General features: G+C 42.3%; 1 protein-coding gene across 1 annotated transcript in view; it reads left to right on the top strand.

Moving 5' to 3' along the window:
• Positions 1-11568, top strand: part of SHOC2 (SHOC2 leucine rich repeat scaffold protein) — a 33035-nt gene extending 21467 nt beyond the window's left edge. Inside the window, exons 3-9 of the mRNA XM_069979787.1 lie at positions 1540-1677; positions 5244-5374; positions 7921-8109; positions 9350-9472; positions 9546-9683; positions 10077-10194; positions 10850-11568. Of these exons, the coding sequence (XP_069835888.1) occupies positions 1540-1677; positions 5244-5374; positions 7921-8109; positions 9350-9472; positions 9546-9683; positions 10077-10194; positions 10850-11058 (1046 nt within the window). The 3' untranslated portion in view covers positions 11059-11568. The remainder of the gene's footprint in view (positions 1-1539; positions 1678-5243; positions 5375-7920; positions 8110-9349; positions 9473-9545; positions 9684-10076; positions 10195-10849) is intronic.
• The last annotated feature ends 2454 nt before the right edge of the window (positions 11569-14022 follow it).

Here is a 14022-nt window from a genome sequence, read left to right as displayed (position 1 = left end):
ATGCTGGGAGTTGTAGTTGTTCTGCAGTGCTGTATTACAGGGCTCCTGGAGACGTCTCTTCTGCAGCATTCGTAGGTTTCTCCACCAGTTTGGAGGCGGGGAGTGGGGGTGCATGCCAAGCTGCCCGGGGTGGGTGGCACGCTTCTCATTTTTGTCTTTGCGGTAGCTGTTGCCAAAGCTCCTCGCTGATCCTCCCTCTTATTTTCCTGGAGAGACTGTGGGCTGCAAGTACAGACACAGCGCGCTCTAACCTCTGAGACTTTAGGATCTGTCTGCAGAGACTGGTGGAGGGGCAGACGCAGCCATCACACTGACTGCCACTTATAGTGTACATACATTACTGATCCTGAGCTATATCCTGTATTATACCACACCAGCAGAATAGTGAGTGCAGCTCTGGATCAGTACAGGATCAGTAATGTATGTACACAGTGACCTCACCAGCAGAATAGTGAGTGCAGCTCTGGAGTATAATACAAGATATAACTTAGGATCAGTAATGTATGTACACAGTGACCCCACCAGCAGAATAGTGAGTGCAGCTCTGGAGTATAATACAGGATGTAACTTGGGATCAGTACAGGATCAGTAAAGTATGTACACAGTGACCCCACCAGCAGAATAGTGAGTGCAGCCCTGGGGTATAATACAGGATGTAACTCAGGATCAGTAATGTAATGTATGTACACAGTGACCCCACCAGCAGAATAGTGAGTGCAGCTCTGGGGTATAATACAGGATGTAACTCAGGATCAGTAATGTAATGTATGTACACAGTGACCCCACCAGCAGAATAGTGAGTGCAGCTCTGGAGTATAATCCAGTAAGTGTAGATTCACCCTGTATATGAATAGGACATGTCTTTATAGAATGTTGTCACTTGGTTCATGGCACTGTCGGTGATCTCTGTTTCCCGTGTTGTTGCGCGGTGGTTCCTGTATTTACCGGATGATTAGATTATACTGGGATCTCGTGTGTAATCTGCTCATCCGCTCTTATCCAGGATTAGCACCGTAATTCCCATCCAAACACTAATGAAAATGGAGCAAATGGCTGAAAACTGAGCATGAGCCTTAATAGCCAGTGAAGCTTGGGCAGGTAACCTGCAGCCCGGTGATTACAGCTCTAGGGGTAATCCTCCTCCTTGGTCACTCCCTTAGGGCCCTATTCCACGGGACGATTATCGTTGGCATAATCGTAAACGATAAACTATCTAGACGACCACTGTTACGAAAGACTTGAAATCGTTCACCCATTTACATGGAAAGATGATAGTTCTTGCGGTCGTCTTGTTGTCGCTATTGTGTTCGTCACTACTGCAAACGACCGAACGACGTCTTATTCAATGCAAACGATTTGAGAACGAGCAACGATAAAAATAGGTCCAGGTCTTATTAAACGATCAAGGATTTCTCGTTAGTCATTAACTGCTATTCAACCGAACGATTATCGTTTAGATTCGAACGATTTAACGATAATCTGATCGATAATCGCCCGGTGGAATAGGGCCCTAAGTCTCTGCTTTCTGTCTTCCCGCAGGGGAGTTGTGTAATCTCATCACGCTGGACGTCGCCCACAATCAGCTCGAACACCTTCCGAAAGAGATCGGCAATTGCACCCAGATCACCAACCTGGACCTGCAGCACAACGAGCTCCTGGACCTGCCCGAGACAATAGGTGAGGCGACTCCGGGGGCGCTGTATGGCGGCTGCTGTCTGATATGTCTTGTGTTACAGTTCTCCTTTATTTTCAGTATGGGACATCAGTGAATTATAATAAAGGTTAAATAGTCACTGACTGGTCAACAAACCAAATCAAGAGCACAAGCAAGTGAATATAGGAATCTTTATAATGTATGTTACCAAAGAAAAATGCAGCTTCTGTGCTTTTCAGGCTCTTCTCCTTCCCCTTAAACTCATCATTCACTCTGATAAAATACCAAGGCAATCCACAGTTTAATTAATTCACGTAGGGATCAAGTTAAATGCTGTCTGGAGAATGTAGTGGAGTAGGGCGAGGAAGCTACTGGTAGGCACAAATTGGTCCCAAAAACTTAAAATGCTCAGCGCTGCTCTATAATATCCTCCATTGTTCAGCTTCTGAGAGTGTTCTACTGTATATAGATATAGAGAGCAGGATCTCCTCTTCTGTGTATATAGTGTATGGAGACATCATAGCAGCTAGACTCCTCCTTCTTCTGAGGGTGTGCTATAGAGATATAGAGGAGCAGGATCCCCTCTTCTGTGTATATACAGTGTATGGAGACATCATAGCAGCTAGTCTCCTCCTTCTGAGGGCGTGCTATAGAGATATAGGGGAGCAGGATCTCCTCTTCTGTGTATATACAGTGTATGGAGACATCATAGCAGCTAGTCTCCTCTGTCTGAGGGTGTACTATAGAGATATAGGAGGGCAGAGTCTCCTCTTCTGTGTATATACAGAGTATGGAGACCTCATAGCAGCTAGTCTCCTCCTTCTGAGGGTATGCTATAGAGATACAGGGGAGCAGGATCTCTTCTTCTGTGTATATACAGTGTATGGAGACATCATAGCAGCTAGTCTCCTCCGTCTGCGGGTGTACTATAGAGATATAGGAGGGCAGAATCTCCTCTTCTGTATATACAGAGTATGGAGACATCATAGCAGCTAGTCTACACCCACTTGATCAGGGACAACTAAAAATTATATATAAAATCTGATGAAAATGCCAGTTAAAGGGGTTGTCCAGCAAAATTATTTTCATTTAAATCAACTGGTGTCAGAAACCTAGATAGGTTTGTAATTTACTTCTATTGAAAAATCTAAAGTTTTTCCATACTTATAAGCTGCTGTATGTCCTACAGGAAAGGTTGTTTATTTTCAGTCTCTGCTGACAGTGCTCTCTGCTGCCACCTCTGTCCATGTCAGGAACTGTCCTGAGCAGGAGATGTTTTCTATGGGGATTTGCTGCTGCTCTAGACAGTTCCTGACATGGACAGAGGTGGCAGCAGAGAGCACTGTTTCTGAATGTAAATAAAACAACACTTCCTGCAGGACATACAGCATTTTATAAGTATGGGAAGACTTGAGATTTTCAAATAGAAGTAAATTACAAATCTATATAATTTTCTGACACAATTTGATTTGAAAGACAAAAAATTTTGTTGGACAACCCCTTTAAGTTATGGGCAGAGGTAGTGCTGCTTCTTGTATACATACAGAACAACTTACTCTCAAGTCACCAGAATTTATAGCTACACTTTAAGAATCTCTAGAGGCCTAATACTTTTTTAGTTACACTTGTATACAGTCTAGACAAGAATGAGATTAACAGAATGTAGACTAATCCATTGTACAGGACAAGAATGATTTGTGGATTATCCCACAGCAGGGTATCTAGGCGCGATACACCTCAGATCTAATGGTGCGTTTACACAGAAAGATTATCTGACAGATTATCTGCCAAAGATATGAAGCCAAAACCAGGAACAGACTATAAACAGAGATCAGGTCATAAAGGAAAGACTGAGATTTCTCCTCTTTTCAAATCCACTCCTGGCTTTGGCTTCAAATCTTTGGCAGATAATCTGTCAGATAATCTTTCTGTGTAAACGCACCATAAGACTGATCTGATGGGGACTTTAGCACCTGAGAGTCCTAAATACATAAATTATTTCTTCTGCTACGTACGCTGCTTAGTAGAAGTAGTGGAAGGACGTTCCTCTAAGGGGCGGTGCACGTGGTGGATATATCCAGCAACAGCTAAATAGAAGAGCCCGACACTCACCAATAGGTTTTCTCATTTATTCAGGTGCAACATGCATGGTTACAGCTAGTACGCGTTTCAGCCCAACATAGTTTAGCTGATGAAGGCCATGTTGGGCTGAAACGCTTATAAATGCCCTCCAGCTGTTACACCACTACCACTCCCATCATACCCAGGCTCTTGTATACTTCTCCAGTCACATTTCCTGGTATGAGGCCGGTGCCCTTCACCCTGCTGCGGTGATATCGCTGTAACTTCTCACCTGCTTCCTCCCCCGGTGACCCACAGCAGCAGGCGGTGAGGGAGTGACAACATTATTGTGGTTTCCACACTGCGCCCAACAATGTCACAACCCTGTATTATGGTAAATGACAGGCCTGCGGTGAGGATAAAAACGGAAAGGAGGAAACATCGCCCGCCATCGACCTCCAGCTGTCGCAGAACTACAATTCCCATCATGCCAAAGCTCTGGCTGTCCAGGCATGATGGGAACTGTAGTTCTGTGATAGCTGGAGGGCTGCAGGTTTGGCACCTGTCATCTACCTGCTCAGCCTCTGGCACTGAGGGGGCACAGGACCCCACCAATGCGGGCACGGACATGGCTGAGAGGCCTCATCTCCTGGGTTAGCGCCATCTTTGTCTTCTGAAGTCTTTATGTCCCTCCTTGATGGAGGAGCAGACGGACTCTCATGATCTTCACACATTTTAGTTTTTTTTTTTTTGTGTGTTACATATTTAAAGGGGTTATCCAGCACTACAAAAACATGGCCACTTTCCCCCTCTCTTGTCTCCAGTTTGGGTGGGGTTTTGAGACTCCGTTCCATTAAAGTAAATGGAGCTTAATTGCAAACCGCACCTGACCTGGAGACAAAAGTAGGGGGAAAAGTGGCCATGTTTTTGTAGCGCTGAATAACCCCTTTAATAAGATGCAAGTGTCTTGTCTGGGAGATGGATGTGCAGCAGCAACATTAACGCTTTGTGCACAAGGAACAGAACGATAAGCTGATCCTCCATTCAGTGTACAATGGGTCATCCTGGATTAGAAAGAGATACTTTCTTACAAAAACATCGCCATCCCATGTCCTCAGGCTCTGTGCGGTATTTCAATTCAGATCCATTTACTTCAGTAGATTCTAGTTTTTTGAAGCCGCAATAACCCCTTTAAAGGGGTACTCCGGCGAAAGTATTTTTCTTTTGAATTGACTGGTTGTAGAAAGTTATATAGATTTTTAATATACTTCTATTTAAAAATCTCCAGCCTTCCTGTACTTATCAGCTGTTGTATGTCCTGCAGGAAGTGGTGTATTCTCTCCAGTCTGACACAGTGCTCTCTGCTGCCACCCCTGGGATATAGTTCATATATGTGCAGAGGTGGCTTCTTCCCTCTATGCTGGTCAATGACTGATAGCAAGTGGGGTCAGACTTGGTTATAGGACAATGGAGGCCGGGGGCAGATTCTTACTATATTCATCTTACACGTTTTTATTCTGTCCCTTAGGAAATCTTTCAAGTCTGAACCGCCTTGGACTGCGATACAACAGGCTATCAGCCATACCGCGCTCCTTAGCGAAGTGTAGCGAGCTGGACGAGCTGAATCTGGAGAATAACAATATATCCACTTTACCGGAGGTGAGAATGTACAAGCTTTACCAAGCATCTGCATCACATAGCGGCAGTATTATAGTAGTTATATTCTTGTATATAGGAGCAGTATTATAGTAGTTATACTCTTGTATATAGGGGGCAGTATTATAGTAGTTATATCCCTGTATATAGGAGCAGTATTATAGTAGTTATATTCTTGTATATAGGAGCAGTATTATAGTAGTTATATTCCTGTATATAGGAGCAGTATTATAGTAGTTATATTCCTGTATATAGGAGCAGTATTATAGTAGTTATACTCTTGTATATAGGGGGCAGTATTATAGTAGTTATATCCCTGTATATAGGAGCAGTATTATAGTAGTTATATTCTTGTATATAGGGGGCAGTATTATAGTAGTTATATTCCTGTATATAGGGGCATTATTATAGTAGTAATATTCTTGTATATAGGGGCAGTATTATAGTAGTTATATCCCTGTATATAGGAGCAGTATTATAGTAGTTATATTCTTGTATATAGGGGGCAGTATTATAGTAGTTATATTCCTGTATATAGGGGCATTATTATAGTAGTTATATTCTTGTATATAGGAGCAGTAATATAGTAGTTATATTCTTGTATATAGGAGCAGTATTATAGTAGTTATATTCTTGTATATAGGAGCAGTATTATAGTAGTTATTTGGTCGGTCGCTGACCGACACGGTGTGGAGTTAGCGTAGGGACCCGTGTGGACCAGAGGACCTGCGCGGTGGTACACGGGGCAATATGGCTTGATCAATTCATATACAGACACTCTGGTGTTGATTTTTAATATAGGCCTAGCGGCATTAGTATCAGCCATAGATGGGATGTGCAGCCGTTCCACTCTCTCCAGTTCGTATTATAGTAGTTATATTCTTGTGTATAGGAGCAGTATTATAGTAGTTATATTCTTGTATATAGGGGGCAGTATTATAGTAGTTATATTCCTGTATATAGGGGCAGTATTATTGTAGTTATATCCCTGTATATAGGGGCAGTATTATAGTAGTTATATTCCTGTATATAGGAGCAGTATTATAGTAGTTATATCCCTGTATATAGGGGCAGTATTATAGTAGTTATATTCTTGTATATAGGGGGCAGTATTATAGTAGTTATATCCTTGTATATAGGGAGCATTATTATAGTAATTATATTCTTGTATATAGGGAGCATTATTATAGTAGTTATATTCCTGTATATAGGGGCAGTATTATAGTAGTTATATTCCTGTATATAGGGGCAGTATTATAAGGGAAACCTCTTTGAGAAGAAGATCTAAAGAAGAACAAAAAAGTGAAATAAGTGCAGATCTCTCGTGGTAAATCAGGTCTGGATAAGGGACGCCTCTTTTGTATTTTCCTTCTGACGGTCTATGGACCAGTGCTTCAGCCTCCTCAGTGTTCCCTCAATGATCGGGTTGTACCCGGCAACAAGTGGTTAGGAGCTAACCACTTGTTGCTGGGTACAGCCCGATCATTGTTAAGTTCATCAGCCACTTTCAGATTGATCAAACCTTTAAGCTTTATTTACATGAACTTGTAAAACCACTATGTCTGATTTATGAGGATTGACGGCTGTTATTATACCTTGTGTTTTCTTCCTCATGCCTTTTTGCTCCCATCATTTTCCATGGGTATAGCGCTCGCTGACAGCACAGGGGGAGCTGAATGTTCTGCAATTGGCTTCGTACATTAGTCACGATTGCAGCAATTGCCAACAATTCCTCCTCTGTAAACACTCCCTAACGCTACAGACGGGGAGCGCTGTTATTCCTTCTCGTCCTCCCCCTCTCGTGCACAATTTTATTTTATTTATTTTTTTGCTAAAAGCTTTCAGCGTCTCTTCATGATGTAGGTTTAACCCTTTCACAGTTTGACAGAAGGAGAACATTTCACATTTTTTTCCCCTCTGGTGGTAATTGGTTCCCCGCAGCAGTTATGGGGTTAAGTGTTTGCTTTTCCACATTCCCGTCGCAGGAGTGGCTGGGAGAGACGTGAATTCTTTGAAGATTAAATGGTTAACTGGATTTCGCATTTCACATAGCAGTAGGACCACTAGTTACTATGCAGATTTATTATGGGGGTCTTCTACATCAGGTCCAGTTCCCATATAGGACGTTCTCTTTGGACATTACAGCCAGCTAGCAAACCCTGGCCAATCTTGGTTACACAGCGTAGGGTTTGTTACAGTGTGTTGGAGTTGGTACGAGACGTAACACATCTGTCTTGGATTCTTGTGTACCTGGTAGACCTTGGATGAGAAACGTTCGGCCCTCCAGCTGTTGCAGAACTACAATTCCCATCATGTCTGGATAGCCAGAGCTTTAGCTTTGTCTTTCCAGGTATGATGGGAATTGTAGTTCTGCAACAGCTGGAGGGCCGAAGATTTCCCCATCCCTGTGGTAGACAAGGTTACAAGATCTCTGCTTGACCTCAGTGAATGGAAACATAGAGTAAATTAGAAAGTGGCAGAAGTGTTCGTTCTGTGCATTGGGCAGTCCGTACCGCTGTTTAACCCTTTGTGTGTGTTTGCTCCCTCAGGGCCTCCTCTCCAGTCTAGTCAAAGTGACCAGCCTGACCCTTGCCAGGAACTGTTTCCAGTCTTACCCCGTCGGGGGACCCTCCCAGTTTTCCACCATTTACTCCCTCAATATGGAGCATAATCGCATTAATAAAATCCCATTTGGAATTTTCTCCAGAGCTAAAGTATTAAGTAAGCTGAACATGAAGGTGAGTCCATGGCCGACGTTGTCTCTCTAGTTCCTTGTTGGTAACATTTTAAATGTTTTCTGGGACTTCTCACGTTTTTGGGCGTCCGACACCAAGTATCCCCCACCATCTGATCAGTGGATTGATGGAACCCACTGCTGCATGTTATTGTGCACAGTGCCATAATTCTATAGTGGCTGTATCTGGTATTGCAGCTCAGCCGTACAGAAGTCCATGAATGTACCATGTATACAGTGTTTGCACCGTGGTTTCCCAAGTCACCTTACTAGTTGGGTGCTAGGAGATGGACCCCTATTGATCCTTTTCAGGCTTAGATAAACATGGCCACTGAAAGAAAAGATTTTTGCCAGAGTACCCCTTTTAAGGGCTTCTCTAGGATTAGAAAAGTTTTCAATATTTTCTGTAATTTTCTTTTAGGCCAGTTTAAGGCCCTTGTTATATAAAATGTATCGTAAAAATTTGAATAAAAAAAAATTAAAGTTATTAGAAAAAGCACAGATAATTTCTTGCAAAAAACATGACCAATACTGTCCTCCGTTTGGGTGTGGGGTTTACATCTCAGGTCCATTATAGTGAATGAAACTGAATTGTAATACCACATACAGCCTGAGAACAGGGATAGTGCTGTTTTTTGCATGAAAATATCTGTGCTTTTTCTAATCCTAGAGAAGCCCTTTAAAGGGGTACTCTGGTGAAAATCTTATCATCTGCTGTGTGCCCTGCAGGAAGTGGTGTATTCTCTCCAGTCTGACAGTGCTCTCTGCTGCCACCTCTGTCCATGCCAGGAACTGTCCAGAGCAGGACATGTTTTCTGTGGGGATTTGCTGCTGCTCTAAACAGTTCTTGGCATGGTCAGCGGTGGCAGCAGAGAGCATTGTGTCCGACTAAAGACAATACACCACTTCCTGCAGGACATACAACAGCTGATAAGTACTGCAAGACTGAAGATTTTTGAATAGAAGTAATATACAATATATCTGTGCACCAGTTAGACAAAAGTTATTTTTGGCTTGAGTTCCCTTTTTTAAGATGAAAGTGAAAATAGACTTTTTACAGTTATAAACTTATCAAATAATTATTGGTCGTCACTATAAAACTTTTACATCCCCCCCCTTTATTAATCTGCCGAGGGTAGAAGGTATCAGGGCCTTATTTATCCAGCTACATTGTACTAGAAATGTGACTCCTTCGTATTGGTTCATGTCCTATTGTGACGCCCGTCTTTACCTCCCATCCACAGGACAATCAGCTGACCTCTCTCCCCTTAGATTTTGGGACGTGGACAAGTATGGTGGAGCTGAACCTGGCTACTAACCAGCTGACGAAAATCCCAGAGGAGGTGTCCGGCCTGGTCTCTATTGAGGTAGGTCCCTTGTGCCGATGCAGGAACTATGTTCTAGGTAGTTCTGCTCTTCTGAACCTGTTTATTCCTGCAGGTCCTAATCCTGTCAAACAATCTATTAAAGAAGCTCCCCCACGGTATCGGCAACCTGCGCAAACTGCGGGAGCTAGATCTGGAGGAGAATAAGCTGGAGTCGCTGCCCAATGAGATCGCCTATCTGAAAGACCTGCAGGTAACCTGCATGATGGGAGTTGTGGTTTTGCAACCACTGGAGAGCCAAGGTTCCGTACCCCTGCATAACACAACCTGACAGATCTTGTGAGAATCCATTACAGCTTAGAATTAGTGTTGAGGGGAGTTGGCGAACTGTACAGGTTCAACAATGTTCTCCAAACTAAACGTTTGTCATTTTGTTCCTGCCAGAAGTCAAATGCAGATCGTTCAGAAAATATAATATTAGTAATAATAATAGTAGTAGTAGTAATAGTAGTAATATGAAGAATTAATAAAAATAATATATGAATGAAATTATAATAAAATAATGAATACTAGTAATACGAGTAATAATGATTTATAATTTTATAATAATTTATAATGCAGCCATAATATTCTCTATTCTTTCCAGAAATTGGTGCTCACGAACAACCAGCTGACAACTTTGCCGAGAGGGATTGGCCACCTAACAAATTTGACCCACCTTGGTCTCGGGGAAAACCTCCTGACGCATCTTCCTGAGGAAATAGGTGAGTGCTGTACAGGGTGAGCTGTGATAGACTGGATCTGTAGAAGGGTTTGTGCAGTATAAGTTGTGGTGGTGACTAGACATGAGGGAATGTACAGTAATAATGAAGTGAAGCGCTTCATTGTCTCTGCAATTCATTGTCGCTCCTCCCTGGGTGCCTTATAACTGACTGCCGCTCCTCCCTGGGTGCTAGGAAAAGCTGGATCCAGTCCTGGGAAACTTCTCCCACTTTTCCAGGACTGGATCCAGCTTTTCCAAGCACCCAGAGAGGAGCGGCAGTCAGTTATAAGGCACCCAGGGAGGAGTGGATTGCAGAGACAATGAAGCGCTTCACTCCATTATTACTGTACATTCCATCATCCCTAGTGATGAGTTATGTCACAGTATCCGCAATTTATACATAGAGCTGAGCTAAGTTTTTTTTTTTTTTTTTTATAGAGCTAATGTAGTAGATATTACATAGGACTGCAGGTGACATCTACTACACTATCTGTACTCCAGAGTTATCACTGGTTTTTGCTGTCACCTGCAGTCCTATGTAACACCACAGATAACAGTGATATCTCTCTGAGTACAGATAATGGAATAGATGTTAAACCACAGATTCTGTATCTTGAAGCAGTTTGATTATGAGTGTATGATTCTTTGTCTTCCAGGTACATTGGAGAACCTTGAGGAGCTGTATCTGAACGACAACCCCAATTTACACGGTCTGCCCTTCGAGCTGGCTCTCTGCAGCAAGCTGTCAATCATGAGTATCGAGAACTGTCCCCTCAGCCACCTCCCCCCGCAGATCGTGGCCGGGGGTCCCTCCTTCATCATCCAGTTCCTGAAAATGCAAGGTCCTTATCGTGCCATGGTCTAATAATGCAAGCCCCACGTCCCATACACTGTACAAACCGCATTCATGTCGTGTCAATGTATATATCTATATCCCGGGACAAGGCCGGACCATATAGATATATAGGTTTATATATAAGTATATATATAAATGAAATATGTATATGTAATGAAAAAAAGGCAAATTTAATAAGACTGCATTATGTGTTTTTGCTAATAGAGGAATCATAGCCATTTAGATTTTTTTTATTATGTAAGAAAATTTCAATTTGCTTGTCAGATTTTTTTTTTCTTCGCTGAATTTGGTGTATTTTTTGTATATGTATATATACTGTATATTTTTTTTTCTTTTTTTTCTTTTTTTTAAGGCCATTGTTCTCTGAATTTCCAGCACGGTTTTTAAGAGTCACTGATATTATTTTGGCAGTGATCACAGTCGTCAGGATTCTTTTTCCTGTGTTACTATAGGAGCCCGATTTATATCATACAGAGTTAAAAAAAAAATAATAATAATTCAGATAATCCCCCCCCCTTTTTCTGTATATGAGCCTTTATCTGCTCTAAGAGTTACTCTATCAGTTTGTTTACAGTCGCTGTAAGGTCTGACCATGATTTGCCCAGTTTTATAGCTTTCTGCAGAGTCTGCTCGATCTGAGTCTTTTACTTTGTGTTCTGGAAGACTTATCAGATGCGGTCTGGATTTGGCCCTGCCCCCTACTCTAAAGCTTTTCCATCCTTGTTTCTAGAAACGCACTTCACTTTGGTAAATATTGCGGTATGGCGCACGCTCACCTCTACATATCACTCTGTTATAGGTTTGTACCCTATGAAATTTCTCTTTAGGAAAAAAGAACAAAAAAACTCTTCATTTTTAATCTTAAAATCTTTAATTTTTTTATATACATATATATATTTTTTTTAAGGGTTAGACCCATGTGCTAAAGCTATGGCATATCCCTAGTGTTGGGACCACTGACAATAGAGGGATGCTATGCTGGTGTAGCTTCCCTTTCTAAATGCATAGTGTTATACCTCTTCTGGTTACCATCGTTCTTGAGGTTAGTGGGGTTTCTCAGAGGTTGGACTCTCCTTATTATAAGTCATGACGTATCAGTGCTATCACTTTGACAGTGTTCCCTAACCTGCAAAACTACAACATTTCCATCATGCCTGGACAGCTAAACTGAACCAGGTCAATACCTGGACTAAACTGAGCCAGGTCATGTTCCCCATCGCTGGCTTAGTGCTAGGTTAATTCTTTGAGTGTGTTTTCTTACCTCTGCAGCTCTCAAGGATATGCTGGAGGTTGTGGTTTTGCAACAGTGACAGGATCCGACACGTTGCTGTAGGAGATTGTACTATCTCTTTAACATGGAGAAAATGCATCACCTATCTGCACCCCCACTAATGTAATGTAACCTCCACAATGGTGCTGGTATGTGTCATTGTGGCTCAGGGTGATGGTAATGTACTTGTAATTAGTGGAAGTTTTGCTTTCGCCTTATCCCATGTTGTGATACTTAACAATAATCTTTTTGATTTGTTTCCGTCTCTGTTGATAATTTACAGCACCTTCCCTATAGCGAGCTCCGTATTCCATCGCGGGTTCCAGACCTGCGGCTGTGTGTTCTGTATGTTTCCGTATTCTGCTCCTTTCTTTAAGTTAGTATTGCAGACACTACATCTTTGGCTTTATAACCATCCTTATTCGTATATTTGTTCCTATTGGGTGAGATCCATCTGGGACATTTTAAAGAGGTATCCCAAGCGGGAGGTACTATGGCTGGGGAGGTGGTGGATGAAAGTAACAACGTCCATTTACCTCGCTGCTTCCAGTGCTGGGTCCCGCATCGCGCTGCTCTTGTCTCCAGCTGCTTCCTGGTCTATGACGCAGCTTAAGACGTGACATTTCATCGTTTAGCCATTCAGTGACTAAAGCATGGTTCCACCCTGACCTTAGTGAAAAAAGCCCTCCTCCCCGGAGTACCCCTTTAAGCCTCATCAGGATGTTTGCTCCTCACTCCCTGGAAACAGCCCACATGGACAATTCTGGGTGAATTTTACGCTCAGCTCACTATTGCCTGTTTACTGACCATCATATCTACTACTCCTGTGCCTCCTGAAAGTCTTGACTATGGCCGCCGCTGTTATTACTATAGATAGGAGGAAGATCATTTGTCACCTGGATAGAAATATAACAGAGGATCTACTGTACAGAGTATTAGCTTGCTGCCTTCATCTCAGTGTTTTTTTTTTTTAAACCATATCCAGTGAATGATGATTGTCATCTTTGTACTGTTCATTGAGTGGAATACCCCTTTAAGAAAATTCTCCTCTAACATAAGACTAACAATTCATTCCATACTTATTACCTATTCAGTCTCCTTCCCCCAGTTCTCAGCTGCTGCTTTCTGCTGAAGACACAGAAATCTGTGTAAGCTTTTCTCTCTGTCTCCCCTTCCTCCCACCTCCCTTTGGAGATGGCTGATGTAAACAAGTCCCTGGCAGGCTGTATCTGCATCAGCATATCAAAAGTTAAGTTTGAGTGGAATTTAAAGTGGTTGTTTGCAATCACATGGTGATCACAGATTGACCCCCGCCCCCCCTCGCAAAAAACCTCTGAGATCAGTTGTGATCTGCATGTAAAGCAAGTGTTCGGTTTCTCTGTAGTGCCCCCACAGGGCAAAAGAAGTATTACACTCCTGTCCTTTCAAGTCAATTGTTTCTATGCATAATACAGGACAGAATCGGTCAACTTTATAACCACTCTGTGTTAATCTATAAGCTAGATTTCCCTAGTAAGGTATATAAAACAACACTTTTTAGTATCTAGTACCCAGCCCATCTACTTTAATGTAAACATTGCCTAATGTAAAAACAGCACCACCCCCTGTTTACAGGCTATGTGTGGTATTGCAACGCATCTCCATTGATGTGAAATGGGACTAAGCTGCAGCAGGTGAACAGAAGTGGGGCTGATTTTACATGA

This window comes from Dendropsophus ebraccatus, chromosome 8 (genome assembly GCF_027789765.1).
Source record: "Dendropsophus ebraccatus isolate aDenEbr1 chromosome 8, aDenEbr1.pat, whole genome shotgun sequence".
In the NCBI taxonomy this organism is placed as follows: Eukaryota; Metazoa; Chordata; class Amphibia; order Anura; family Hylidae; genus Dendropsophus; species Dendropsophus ebraccatus.
Note: the sequence above shows the minus strand (reverse complement) of the source record. Positions and strands in the feature narration are given on the sequence as shown.